At 32.6% G+C, this 13,868-nt stretch overlaps 1 protein-coding gene across 2 annotated transcripts; it reads right to left on the reverse strand.

The window, feature by feature from the left end:
• Positions 1–400: 400 nt before the first annotated feature.
• On the reverse strand, positions 401–13,330 carry LOC105629468 (ubiquitin-protein ligase). Of its 2 annotated transcripts, XM_020677523.3 has the most exons (20): positions 13,020–13,330; positions 12,878–12,928; positions 12,219–12,339; positions 11,437–11,578; positions 11,258–11,307; positions 10,648–10,736; positions 10,459–10,564; positions 7,924–7,960; positions 7,688–7,839; positions 6,519–7,080; positions 5,792–6,067; positions 5,272–5,417; positions 4,273–4,620; positions 3,421–3,664; positions 3,155–3,210; positions 2,250–2,330; positions 1,691–1,735; positions 1,531–1,599; positions 889–1,141; positions 401–789 (listed from the first exon to the last, which is right to left on the reverse strand). In XM_020677523.3, the coding sequence occupies exons 1-19, from the start codon at positions 13,202–13,204 to the stop codon at positions 968–970; spliced, it is 2,934 nt and encodes a 977-aa protein (XP_020533182.1). In that variant the 5' UTR covers positions 13,205–13,330; the 3' UTR covers positions 401–789; positions 889–967. The 2 variants fall into 2 exon arrangements, with proteins under 2 accessions (XP_020533182.1, XP_089574177.1); XM_089718051.1 differs by lacking the exons at positions 11,258–11,307; positions 12,219–12,339 and having other exon boundaries at positions 13,020–13,328.
• Between the last annotated feature and the right edge of the window lie 538 nt (positions 13,331–13,868).

A 13,868-nucleotide genomic window follows, 5' to 3' on the forward strand; every position in this document is an offset into this window, starting at 1 on the left:
AATAATAATAATAATAATAATAATAATAATAATAATAATTGTCATTCATGAAAAGGATGGGAAGTAGTCTTATTTAATAGTTTATACAACTCCTAATTCAAATAAAATCATTAACAACAAACCAAATACATGATTTAATCCTTAACTTTAAAAAAAAAAAAAAAAAATTGTGGCCATTTAAACTTAAATGACCTTGTAGCCTTCTCAACTTCACATTTTGATCTTATAACGCCCTTAAATTTCTTTTTTTTTTTATAACAATTCTACACCTCATATTGAAAATGAATCAGTTTTAGAAAGTTACAAGTATAGAAAAGTGAAATTTAAGAACTACAAGATCAAAAAAAGAAATTCAAGAAACTACAAGGTTATTTTCAAAGTTGCAGAGAGCCATAAAATATTGTTGTGAAACTTCAAGAGTTAAATTATATAATTAGCTACTAAAATGTAAAGCGAATTTTTCCATGCATACGGTTATGTACAGTGAAATTCACAATTCCCCTTGCGGGGATTATAGCAACCGGGCACGCCATGATAAGACAAAATTAGATGATCGAAGCCTCAAAGCTCATAAAGAAAGGTCTATTCGGCAAAGGGGCTGTTCACGGGACCGCCCCGGAACCGATTAGAATCGAAACCAGACCGCAACCAGCAGTTTAAGAGCCGGTTCAGGTGCTTCAATGAACCCGCCATGCCTAATCTTAATATTCAGAAAATAAGCACAACTTTGCATTGATTTACAAGCCCTGCAGCTTTGAACAATTCTTGCCTTCACGACCATGAAAATGCCTGATCATAGAAATACAGAACTGATTACTTCTCGTAATTAAATGAATAAGCTGTAATTTTTCATCTTGCCAAGAATTGTTTGACATTTACACTACTTACGAATTTACAATATTATTTCGGCCATCAGCTAACCAAGAAAATCCAAAAGAATGCTGAGCCTCCATTCTGCTGTTAAGGGCTAAAGTCGCTCTTTGACCACTGTTCTATCGAGATTTTGTGAGCTCCAAACCAGCACTAACGTGTCCTTATGCACTGGCCTTCTGTGAGCCTCTTGGAAGTAAACATTTGACGAGGATCTTTGAAACTTACATCTCGCTATCTTCACATTACTCAGGAAGTATCTATCAGCAAACTGATACAAATTCAAGAGTCAAAAAATTAAGGGAATTGGAAGACTAAGGGATCCAAATCAGAGGGGAAAAAAAAAGAAAGCCTGTAACAGATATCATTGCCATTGTTGTGATTACTTTGTATGACATCTTCTGGTTCTTCTCCTAATCCTAGTAAAGAGAACCCTTCAGTTTTTTTTTTTTTTTTCTTTTTTATGTCAAACATAAGGCCAAAAGATTGTCCTGATCTCATTGTAATTATTTACTATTTGAACAAAGGAAATATGTAAAGTTAGAGGACTAGTGTGCAAAAGTAAAAAGTTTGTCCATGGATTGGGATAACTATTCTTAAATCTTTAAGTAGCTGTAACTGAAAATTATTTTACAAAGTACACCCAGAATGCCCACTTACATTTGGAATGTCGAAATCACCTTCACTTGCATCACATAAATCTAAAGATATTTGTCGAAGCATTGGCATCTGAAGTCATTTTAAAGAGAGGATGAGTCGACAGTTATTTGCGAGCTAATTATGATTGGAAGAATAGCATAAGAAAGCAGTGGTCTATTACCTTTGAAGCAGCATCAAGAATGAAGCTGCGATGTATACCTTGGCCCTGTACAGTGTTGGTAAGAAATCTCATTCAGCTATGTAAATACAGTCAGTATTTAGCATAGTGTAACAGTGATATATTGATAGTGGAGGGTGCTAAATAAGGAAGAGGTAGACCTAAAACCGCATTGAGGTTGAGATGTCTCAAAAGATCTACTATTTCTTGACATTAGTGTATACTTTTTTTTCTCAAAATAATATTATTGTATGCTTAGTTGTGAACAAAGCAGAATAGAAACAAAAAATTTATATAGCCAACCCTAACTAGTTTGGAATTAAGTCTTAGTTGTTGTTTAACATAGATCTGACCCTAAAACATTCATTGCTTCTTCAAATTCTGATCCAACAGTACAGCACCTATCTATGACAGACCACAATTTCTGTAAGCAAGTGATCATTGTGTAGAAATGACAATGTAATTGGAACAGAACAAGCAGCTGTATGATAATCTGATATTAGTTAAATTAGATTTCAATGTTGGAGACAGGGACAAAGAAACTTGCTAATAGATGGCTTACATTATGACGCAGCAAGATATGTTCGAGCGCTCTACAGTTGAATAAAGAAGAAACCCCAGTTGCTGTTACGTCTCCACAGTCCTAAATAGGAAAAGAAAAGAATAAAGAACAGAACTAGAAACATTAATGACCTCCTAAAAGGTCAAATATTTGTTCAGGTCATTATGAGTCGTTGAAACCAAAATACCACATAAGCTATAATCACCAAAAAAATTTGGAACAGAAAGTCAAATTATATACCTGGCTAGAAAATTACACATCTACTAAATCATTATCGTGTAAAAAAGAGGTGAGCAGAAATTGAGAAAAGAAAATTATGACAAACTCAGAGGACTGAATTTGGACAAGAGCACATGATTGCTGATCTTAGGTTCTCTCAAGCCCCTCAAAAGAAACTGATGTTTTCTTTCAACCTTTTCCATTTTCATTGTTAGTTACATGTTCCTATTAGGGGATTTCTTTTACATAGACTCTGAAGAAAAAAAAATAAGTTGGTCAAAAGAAGCCCAACCCACCATTTGCTTAATAACAATTAAGTAGAGAACTTTTTGAGTGCATGTTTTGTAGTAGGAAAAAAATGCTTGGGCCTACACGCCAACTGCAATTCAAACTCCTCGCTATCCAATAACATGTAACATTGACATAATTAAGTTATAAGCTGAGGCACAAAAAGCATGCCTGTTGAGACAAACATTACAAATGAAAGCAAGTGAAAAGCCGAAGTAACAATTCTCGCAGTTTCCATAGCATTGCTATCAAGTAGATGCACTCTTTCAGCTTGTAGTGGCATTCTATTTGTTATATTGAAAAAAATTCTCAAAAAAAAAAAAAAAAAAAAAAAAGAAAAAAAAAAGAAAAAGGAAAAAAAGGAGAAAATGGATCTGAAACCAAGAACAAAGACAAACCTCAAGCTGGAAGAAAGTCAAGCCTGGCCATCCATGTGAGATGATGCGCAGAGAATCTACAGACACACAAACATGCTAATTACCTCTTAAGTACACTAAGAGATTCATAAAGTTTTCTTAGGGGAACTAAAGAATACCAAACAGTTTGAATTATACCATGATTTGAATCACAGCTCAAAATAAAGTAAGGGAATCATAATATAATAGTTAATACATTTGATGAATAACAGAGTGTGAACATCATTTCACATTAATGACAGGCTAACCTGGACTGAGAAGCCTGCATCCTACCAATGAAAATTCAACCAAGTTTGTGCAGTTTTGAGTAAGAACCACCAAATCATTATCAGTCATCCATGGAGTTACCCTCTCCAGCCTCAATTTCCTTAGGTTTTCCATAGAGTTTTTGAAGCTTGATATAGATATATCACCAAGACAGTAGCACAGGGCCAGCACTTTCAGGTGCCTCAAGGAGACTGTAATTTTTACGATGGTGGTATCAGAGATTACCTATCAAAACCAAAATCAGTAAAGGTAATCATTTTTTTTTTTTTTTTGAAGCTAGCTTTAAATGGCATGAGGAATGAGAAATATGAATGATAACGAATTAACCTAGTATAGACAAGCAGTATCACAACAAAACATTATGGGCAATAGAGCAACATATCCTGAGAATAGATCATTATTTATAAGAAGATATGCCTCCATCCTATAAGAAATCCTTAAATTGAATTTTCTCAAATGCTTGAGATTTTTTTTTCATTGTGTACTCATTCCAGAGGAAGTATGAAAACGCTAAACGAACAACAAATAACCACAACATCAGAAATGATAACAATATACATGAAAAGGCATCCAACAAACATCTAGTGATCATTATTTCTATCAGGAAGAGAGAGAGAGAGAGAGAGAGAGAGAGAGAGAGAAAATCAATAGGATAAGCATCAACAAGGACATAATTCAAGTTGCCACACTGATTCAATAATTTGACACATTGCTGGATAAAATTATAACTTCTTGGCAGTGAACTTTATGTATAAATGGCAAGCAGATCTACAACAGGTGACACCCACATATTCCCCAACCATAATTAGCAACTAAACTTCTATTGGTTATACCTGAAAATAAAAAATTATTGACTCCAGCAGGGGACAAGTTGTAGGAAGTAATCTAACTGCACCTTCATCCAATGACCCACCCAGACCAACACTTATTGCCTTCAATGACATAATTGCAGGTCTCATAGCTTCTAAAGACAACCAAGAAAATCCCCAAGCCAGTGCAATCTCTTCCAATATGCATTTCTTGCCTAATTCAGTATAGAGTTCTGCACATAAATGTGAGGATGAAAGTTCTACCCCATGGGTGTTACTTTCTTGTTGAATCAGATTTTTACAGCCCCTTGCATTCAAACACTTCAAAGTTGGATTTCTATGGACAATGTGAGCTAAGGCAGCTCCAGAAATCTGCAAGCATACAAGTGCAATAAACATTCTGATAAGCACAAATTCACAACTTAATTTTCATTCAATAGCACAAGCCAGCAGTTGTAATTAAAAGAAGAACAAGGACACTTCACTTTAGATCTGTTTCAGCTTGTTAACTATGTCAAATACTAAGACTGTCTTTGCCAACAATTAAGCCACCTGATGAATCTGGAGGTCATCATACCAAATTCCTCAAATAGATGGCCTAATCAGTCACACCAGAAATATGCAAAGAGACAGCCACAGAATTCAGGCAAGATGAAGTTGACAACAGGAGGAGCAGAGGAACAGAAAAAGAAAAGCCGAAAAGTTATTTCCATTTTGCTATTCACAAGATAACCCATAAGCAGTTGAGATCTAAAATTGGCATTTGAAAGACTGCTACTTGTAAAGCTTATTACCACAAAGAAGAAAACCTTTAAATTGAATTTCCATATCAATGCGACTTATGAATTGACTTGGGAAAGAACATGCATTCCATGATTGAAATCATTTACACAGGAATGTTTACCGCAGGGAGGCTCCAAGCAATTTATCTGACTGGAAACAATCAGTTAGCAAATAATTTGTTGTGATTATATGAAGATTTAGGGAGAGAAGGCACCAGATTTCACAATTTCGATGACTAACCATTGTATTAGAAACATCAAGTGTCTCCAAGGAAGAACCTGAGAAACTATATAGAGCATCATCAACAAGGAGAGTGCCCCTCAAGCAAAGGCTAATCAATGTTTCGGTTTGAGAAATAAGATCAAGCAGAGATCTTTCATCAACACCTGTCAATAAATTTAATAAACACATAAAATAGCTTCTAGAGAATTTCCAGCTGTCATGGCTCCAAAATGAAAAAGAAATAACAATAATAATAAAAAAAAGGATCCCTTTCATTAAATAATAATGAGCATTATCAGCCCGAGTATTAAATCTTAAAGCGCCTTAATACTTGTATCTATGCACTTTAGTGATCAACTCATTTGATAGTAAATGTCAAATGTTCGCTCTGCCCAAGGTAAAACTTTCAAGGATTAAAAAAAAAACAACCTCCAATTCCCCAAAATTTTCTAATTCTAGCCAAGGCTTAAATATTTTTGTAGAATAATCTTGAAAAATCTGTCCAAATAGAGGTTGGGAGGGAGGATGTACTACTTACCCTTGCAGCCACCCATATGAAGTGTTTGAAGTTTAAATGCCAAGGTATCTGAACATCTCTTTTCCAAGTAAGCAGCAGGACCAAAATTTGTAATTGTAGAGCAGAGAGCTTTAATTGAATTTACCCCAAAAGAAGTATCACAAACTAAAATCGAGTGTAGTTTAATGCATCTGCATATGAGATATGATATGCCCATATCTGTTACTGAAGTGCATCCTTTAAGATTTAGGTACTGTAGAGAAACACATAACTTTGTGATATTCTGGAGATCCAAATCTGACACAGAAAATGCAGTTAAAACTTAATAAGGTGGTCAAGAAGGGGAAAAGGCAAAAAAAAAAAAAAAAAAAGACTGCATAGTCCTTCATCTGAAAGCAAAATAATTTTCCAGCAATCACATCTAATATGATGCGTATGATAGACTAGTCTAGGCATGCATTTGCCTACCCTTCTATGAAATGCCAAGCTTTCTAAATATGAAATCTATGTTCAATGAGCTCTTAGGACATCATTCATAACAGTTGACTGGCCAATCATGACTTTCGGATTGCAGAATTATCCTTTTACACCATCACAGGAAGGAACCATTTACATAGCGTCTAATTCTAACAATGAGTTATCTTAATGGTATCTGAACACCACATTTTGGCTGTGCCCTACATTTCTCACCGGAATTTTTCCATTTCTTTGTTTCAGAACTATTTAAAATAACAGATAAATATCTCACCAGAAATATCACTTCGACCCTCCAATACAAGTCTTGTGATATTTGAAAGAGATGTCCCTGAATGATAAGGTGTCATGTCCAAGACATTATTTCCAACAGTGGAGGATTTGTTTGATACTTGTGGCTTTATATCAGGACTAGTAGACACCAGTGACACTTGTGCAGGTATGAGCGGAGTAATATCAACTGTTATGTCAACTTCACTAATGAGTGGACACTTCAACATCAATTTTTGCAAAGTGGTTGTCTTAAAGTTCAACAGATATGCTGCTTTTAGTTTTCTTAAAGATGGAAATGACTTGGAGAAAAGTTCAATAGTAGATTCAAGATTTAGCCTTGGACACTTTGAAATATCCACCTCCACAACTCCTTCAAAAGAGAGAATTATCGGCAACCCATGCAAGATTCCACCAACACTTTGATCTCTGCTCAGATGCCCAAGATTGATCAAAGACTGTTTAATGCTTTTCCTCAACACAAGATCCACACAGTATGAAGATGGAAGCAAAGAGAGGAGAAGAATAACCGATGTTATTTGTGGACAACCTGAAAGGTTTACTGACTGCACAATAAGCAAATATCGATAGTCTCACTAAATCATGCCAAAGACATGATAATTAAGGAGTTGTAAAGAAATTAAGGAATCTGAAATTGCCTATAATACAGACTTGCTGATATACTGTTGAAACTAACACAGAAAATTGTTGGTCAATTTCTTCTTGCATGTCATGATGCAATGACTTTTTAACTTAAACAAGCAATAGCAGGAAAACCAAAAGAAGCCGGTGAACTAGTGGGCTACTAAACCAATGGTCAAGTCCCTGCTTCACAGTATAGGAGATCAGGATTCAAACTGGATTACCACTTCCTCTCTAAATTTTTGGGTGTACAAAAAGGAAATTTAAGCGTCCTTCCATAGAAATGCAGCAAATTACAGTGGACAAGACATATAAAAAAATATAAATAAATAAATAAATAGAGGACATTCTTAAGATTAATTTTGCTGAATAGGTCAGAATTGCAAAGTGTACGGCAGTGGAGCACTACATGAATAATTGCAATTTTGTCCTACCAGCTCATATTATCTGAGTTGTCTTTATTGAATGCTCAAGAAGAAAGCCGATACATTGAATGATGTCAGGGGCATTTAGAGATAGATAAAGGAAAACCTTAGAACATTCTGTCAACCGAACCCTGAGATGGTCCAAGTCACTATCTGCAAAGATGCCAATTGAATCCAAAGGAGGAATCTTCAACAGTCTAAAAATTGTCTCAATGCTTTCCTCAGCAAGCTCTGAAAAATAGCAGGACCTTCTTTTTCCTAAATATTACCAGGTCAATGAATATCTGAGGTTGCAGTCAATGGGGAAAATTTTAAAAATTAATGCATAACATTTCTTCATACCTGCAGCATACCATAATGGCAAAAGACTGATCCGTATCTGTTTAAAACCAAAAGTGAAAGATTTTACCAAATTAAAATTTTAAGCAACTGAAAATTTGGCAAATATATTTGTATGAAAATATAAAATGCAATTTAGTATCGCTCACTCCATCACATTTTTTGAGTCCATGTGATTAAGAGAGGCATAGACCATAAAAATGGCACACAAGGAACAAAATTTAACCTCATAAAATTCAGTAATCATTTGTTAGTATGCTAGACGAACTGTTTGTATGAGATATTATTGAAAATAAAATGACCACCAAAAGCCCAAGTCTTACCAAATTGTAAATTAGTAACCATTACTTTTTCCAATTTAATGGCTTTACTTAATCTTTTTCCCCTGTTAATGCTTTCCAAATTGTTTTACGTTTTTGTAAATTTTCGCATCAAATTAACAGAAAAACTTGTTTGAACAATATAAAATCCATGACCAGTATGGGCTCCACAAAAATTTCATAATCATTTGGCATGAAAAAGGGTGGCTCAACAGGAAAGAGTATATAGCAACCACTTAGGGGTTGTCTGTTTAAGCCAAATTATGATCGCTAAACCTATATAAAAAACTATTGAACTGAATGATTAAGAAGTGGTAAATAAAGTTGAGTGCTGAATGATTTAGATTATTTGGTAAATAAGAAATCTGATTAATCTGAATGAGTGTATCTTTATGTATTTGACATTCTAAATACTTAAGAATAATTACATTACATAAAATAAAACGAAATGCATAAATTTATTTATTATTCAATTATCAACGTTAAATAATAATATTATATTTATAACATAGTATAATTTTAAATAAACATTATTTATTTATGTATACGAATGCATGAAAAGTTCATGAAAAAGTCGTTCGGCTTACAAACAATACATCAAATTTATACTTTAAGAGGGAAATTTTGTCTTTTTATGTTAGGGGAGAGTGGTATATGGTGTCATTTCTTTAATTGTAAGAAGCAATTTTGTCTTTTCATGTTAGGAAGTATGTTGTATGGTGTCATTTTATAATTGTAGGGAGCAACTTTATCTTTCTCCTAAGTTATACAGCTTATTGAATCAGCTCTAAACATAAGTTTTTTCATTCAAACAAAATTTGGCTTACAAGTTTGGATAACAGCTTATTGGTTACAACTTAGACAAACAAGCTTATTTGATGTTGTCTAAATGAATAAGCTATCAATAAGACAAAACAAACACCCCTTTAATTATACAGTACAACATTATAAATTATCAATTACTATTTCTAGATTCCTACATACATATAAATCGTGGAATCCTTTTTGAATTAACAAAATCTCGTGCACACTTTAATAAATTACTTTTCAATTGCTTAAGAGGGTGCATAGAAATAGTCATAGTCTTTCTTAATTGCTTTCACTTCCACTAAATAGACCAAGATTGATTACATTAAAATAAATGTTTTACCCTGCTTTCAACAAATGCAAGGATATAGTAAATAACTGATTTTGCTTTTCAATTGATATAACAATGCAGCAGACACTTAGAGGTTATTTGTTTGGCTGAATACTGAATCTGAATTAACAGCTTATTGAATTGAATGATTAAGAAGTGATATTAAGAACTTAGCTGAATAATTAAGATTGTTTGGTAAATAATATATCTGAATAGTTTGAATGAGCGTATTTTTTATATATTTAACCTTTTATATTTTTACATATTATGTATTTTTTACATGATAATAAAATTGACATTATATTATATAAAATAATGTCAAACATACAAATTTAACTTACTATTCAACTATTAACATAATAAGATTGTAAATGATAAATGTTTATTATCCATATACAATATAAATTTAATTGATGAATGTTATATATTAGTTACGTAAAAGTTAAGATAGTTCATAATAACTTAAAAAACTCACTATAAAATATAAAATTAAAATACGTCATCTATAATTCACTATATAATAAAATATAAATTTAAGTTATATTCACTTTTCTTGAAGCATATGGCTCAATATAATAAAATATAAAGTTAAATTATAAATATAAAGTCCTTTTTACATATTATGATATAATTTATGATTTTAAATATTAAGTGGGGATATTTTTATCTGCTAGTCAAATAAGCTATACAGCTTACCGAATAAGCTAAGAAAAATTAGTCTTTTGAATCAACTAATTTTTTGGCTTCATATTTAGATAAGTTGCTTATTTGAAAAGAAAAAACAAACAAACTTATTTTCTTTTTATCCGAATCAATAAGTAAGCTACAATAAGCTGAAACAAACATACCCTTAGTGTGTGTCAAATTCACGGTCCAATAAAAAACCTTCTTTATTAGGCTTATTTGTTTCTCGGTCTTTGTTGAATGTGCTCCATAATAACCCAACCAAAACAAGACATATGATGTTAATAAGCATTTTCTTTTACCCTCGTGACCACCCAAAACACGGGCATTATCTCCAATAATCTTTAGTTTTAGGTCCCTGTATAAATGTTAAAAGTTTAAAACACTAATTGATACCTGTTTTAGGATGTCGTTGTAATCATCTCCGGCATTGCTCAAAGGTTCCAACTGTTTTCTGTTAGCATTGAGCCATACTAAAAGTGCATCAGAAAGATGCATCTCGCTGTAAAACACAACTAAAAGTAAGAATCCTGAAAGATATTAAGTCAAAATTTAATCGAGTAATAGAAGTGACAATCTACTCACCTGTATATTGTCAAATAAGGATGCTTTACGCAACGAAACAATAAATTATAAGGAACGTCTACAAAGAACTTACTAGACACGGCCCACATCTGCAAATTAGCCAACCCACTCTTATCAACATAGTGGCAAGATTGAGATTTGACATCATTAAAGCAAAATAGTTTCAAACATGACAAAGTGAATATAGTTCATATATTATTGAATATTGATAATCCAACTGGAGGAATTTATTCAACTCCAGCATAAGCTTGAAAGTAAAAAAAAACACACAATTAGAAATTCATTCAATTTTTCTCACTATTTTATTCAGCTACTAGTAACACAAATCTAATCTGTACATCTAGCACATTCACGGCTCATATCTTCAATTTGATCATTAAATAAACCATGCATTTCTCTTTCATTGCTGTAGACATTACATGTGTCTGTGTGTGATTTTGTTGACCTCCTTACAGGTTCTAAACCCCCCCCCCCCCCCCGGGGCGTGTTGCAAAAGAAAAAGTGAAATAATATAAGCGCCAGATGTTGATTATAGAACTAACAATTTGATTATTATAAAGTAGTAAAACATGCACAAGTACTCAGAAATATATGAAAGTTAAGCACATACAAAATTTCTTGCTAGATAGCTCGTACACAATTCTGGAACAAAATCATTTGCTGCAACATATTATCAATTCATCAATAAGAGTAGATAACATAATTACATCAAACATGAAACGCACAAGTAGCTTGAGATTGCATATGTAATCATTTCTAACAATCTGTAAATATCAGATATACTCTCACCATGCTCTAAGCCAAAGTTCCAAATATGAATCAAATCATCCAATTGTATCTCGAGCAGTCCCACTGCCTTGGATGAAGTTACGTCAGAAAACCAAGTTTTACACTTGAATAAAAGTGATTCTACTCCAAAATAAAGTGCTGCCTGGAAGTAAACTTTGAAGTCTTAGAAGAATAAAAATTATGTAAAACATTTCCAAGTTATTTGTAAAAAAATTCTCCAAAAATTAGAAAAACTAAAAGAGATAGAGAAAGAGAGAGAGAAGCAGCATTATGTAGTTCATGCAAAGGCAAATAAAACCCAATATATTCCCTTTATTGCTAAAATTTGAAAAAAAAAAAAGAAACAAAAAACTATGAATTATTTAGCACAACTAAATATTGACTGCAAACTAATTTGAGTTTATTATGAACCATTTCCCCCATTCCACCATTCTTTTTTTTTTTTTTTTTTTTTCCTTTGTACATAAAAAAAAATTAAAAAACAAACATTTGCAAGAGGTTAAACATGAAATAATAGACATATTATTATGCAGATAATAAAATCAAACTTATATAGTTGCTCAAAATATCTAAGCAAAAAGAAAAACCAAAAAGCAGAAAGCCAATTATGCAACATGTCTGCATGTTAAGCCTATCATTATTTGAAGAAAATTCCTTTCCCAAGAGTTACAAAGTAACCACCATGGCAAAATAGGTCATAACAGCAAAACAATCTTCTATCTTTGCTGTACATGGTAGTATATCACACGAAATAGAAGCACTGTCATACTGTGCAAGCTTACCTCAAATAGAGAGAGGAAACTTTTGGACGTGACATCCACTGGGCAACCATAAACACATTTCAAGACGTTTATTAAAATTTCGATGTCCCACTGGATTGAAACGGAACTCAAGTTTGATTCACTGCCAGAGTTATAAGCAATTCAAAGAACCACCACATGCAAAGTATCTTGAACTCAAAAGGCATAAATATTAAACAAACACTATACTGTTACAAGCTATCAACAAATACTTATTCAAAGCCAGGACAGAAACAAATAAATAAAAGTGAACATATCAAAACTGCCAATTATTTTATTGTCATTCACATTAAATCCCAATGTACCTAGTTTTATCTAGTTGCCGAGAAATGTAAGAAAAAGATATCCTCACTTTTCTTCAATTCTTTCATTAGTTAGAGCTTAAATCAATAAATCCTGATTATGAATTTGGCTCACAGAGTTTAGGTTTCCCATTTCTCATTCTGCCTTTCAATCTGACATTTCCTTCACTAACAATATTATCTAACCAAAAATGCAAAGTTTCATTTAAGAATTTGCTAATTTTCTAGTTCTTATAAAACTAAAACCTCCACAGAAAATGAAAACAAAGAGAAGCAATAGTTAACGAATTCCACGATAAAACTTAAAAACAACTGCTTTTAGTATCGCTTGGAGGTTACCTAAAGCTTCCACTAAGAAGGCCATGAAAATAAGAAGATTGCTCAACAAGCCTGCAAATATAAAATAAACAAAGATGATAAACTGAAATAATCAAAAACGAATATTAATTCCATTTATTTAATGATTATAATAATCGCTCGCCTGCGTCGATGAGCTTGAATTTTGACTGTTTGGCAACAGAGGATCGTGGACAAATCCCAGCCATGGATATCCGTAGTTGAAATGAAAATTTCTCTGTATTCTACTGGATTAGGGCTTGTACATAAAAGAGTAACGAATTCCTCGTCGGAGCTTGACGCCATGAGATAGAATTGGCCGGAACACATATACTGGCCAGGAAGAAGAGGAGGCTGGGTGAAGGTCCGTCCGGCCGGAGAGAAAATGCCTATAAAAAAAAGCGACGACAAAATCTCTAGAGTCAAAACGCAGCGTTTTTCCTTACGCCCTTTCCTAGAGTGCCCCAAGTTCAACGGTCGTGTTTTTCCCGGTTAATCTAAAGGGTAATTATTAGGTTTTATTTTAGTGAAAGGGGATAATTATTAAGTTAAAAGTATTACTACCTAATTTACATAATACATTTAAAAAAATAGCTTGTTTCAAAATACATGCCATATTTATGGTTTTAAGAAGTAATAAATATTTTTTCTATATTTACCTTTTGTATATTATAATTATTGCTTCAATTTAATGGTTTTTTTTAAAAAAAAATTAGTATTAAATTAAGGATAATATGGTCAATTTATTTAATAATTTATTGTAACTTAGACAAATTTGATGTCTTTTTAAGAAACATGAAATTATAAATGTGATAAGTATTATAAAATAGAAGTAGTATTTAGTGAGTTAATTTCCGTGGCAGTGGTAAATGTACAAATTTAAGCTCCCTTTGTTTCTAGAAAATAACTTAGACTCCTTGAAAAATATTTTTTAAATAAATTATTTTCTATTGTTTGGTTGTAATATTGAAAACTAGTTAAAAATATTAAAATC

The sequence above is a fragment of the Jatropha curcas genome, chromosome 2, assembly GCF_041381405.1.
Source record: "Jatropha curcas cultivar XTBG-Jc1 chromosome 2, XTBG_Jcur_1.0, whole genome shotgun sequence".
Taxonomy (NCBI): Eukaryota; Viridiplantae; Streptophyta; class Magnoliopsida; order Malpighiales; family Euphorbiaceae; genus Jatropha; species Jatropha curcas.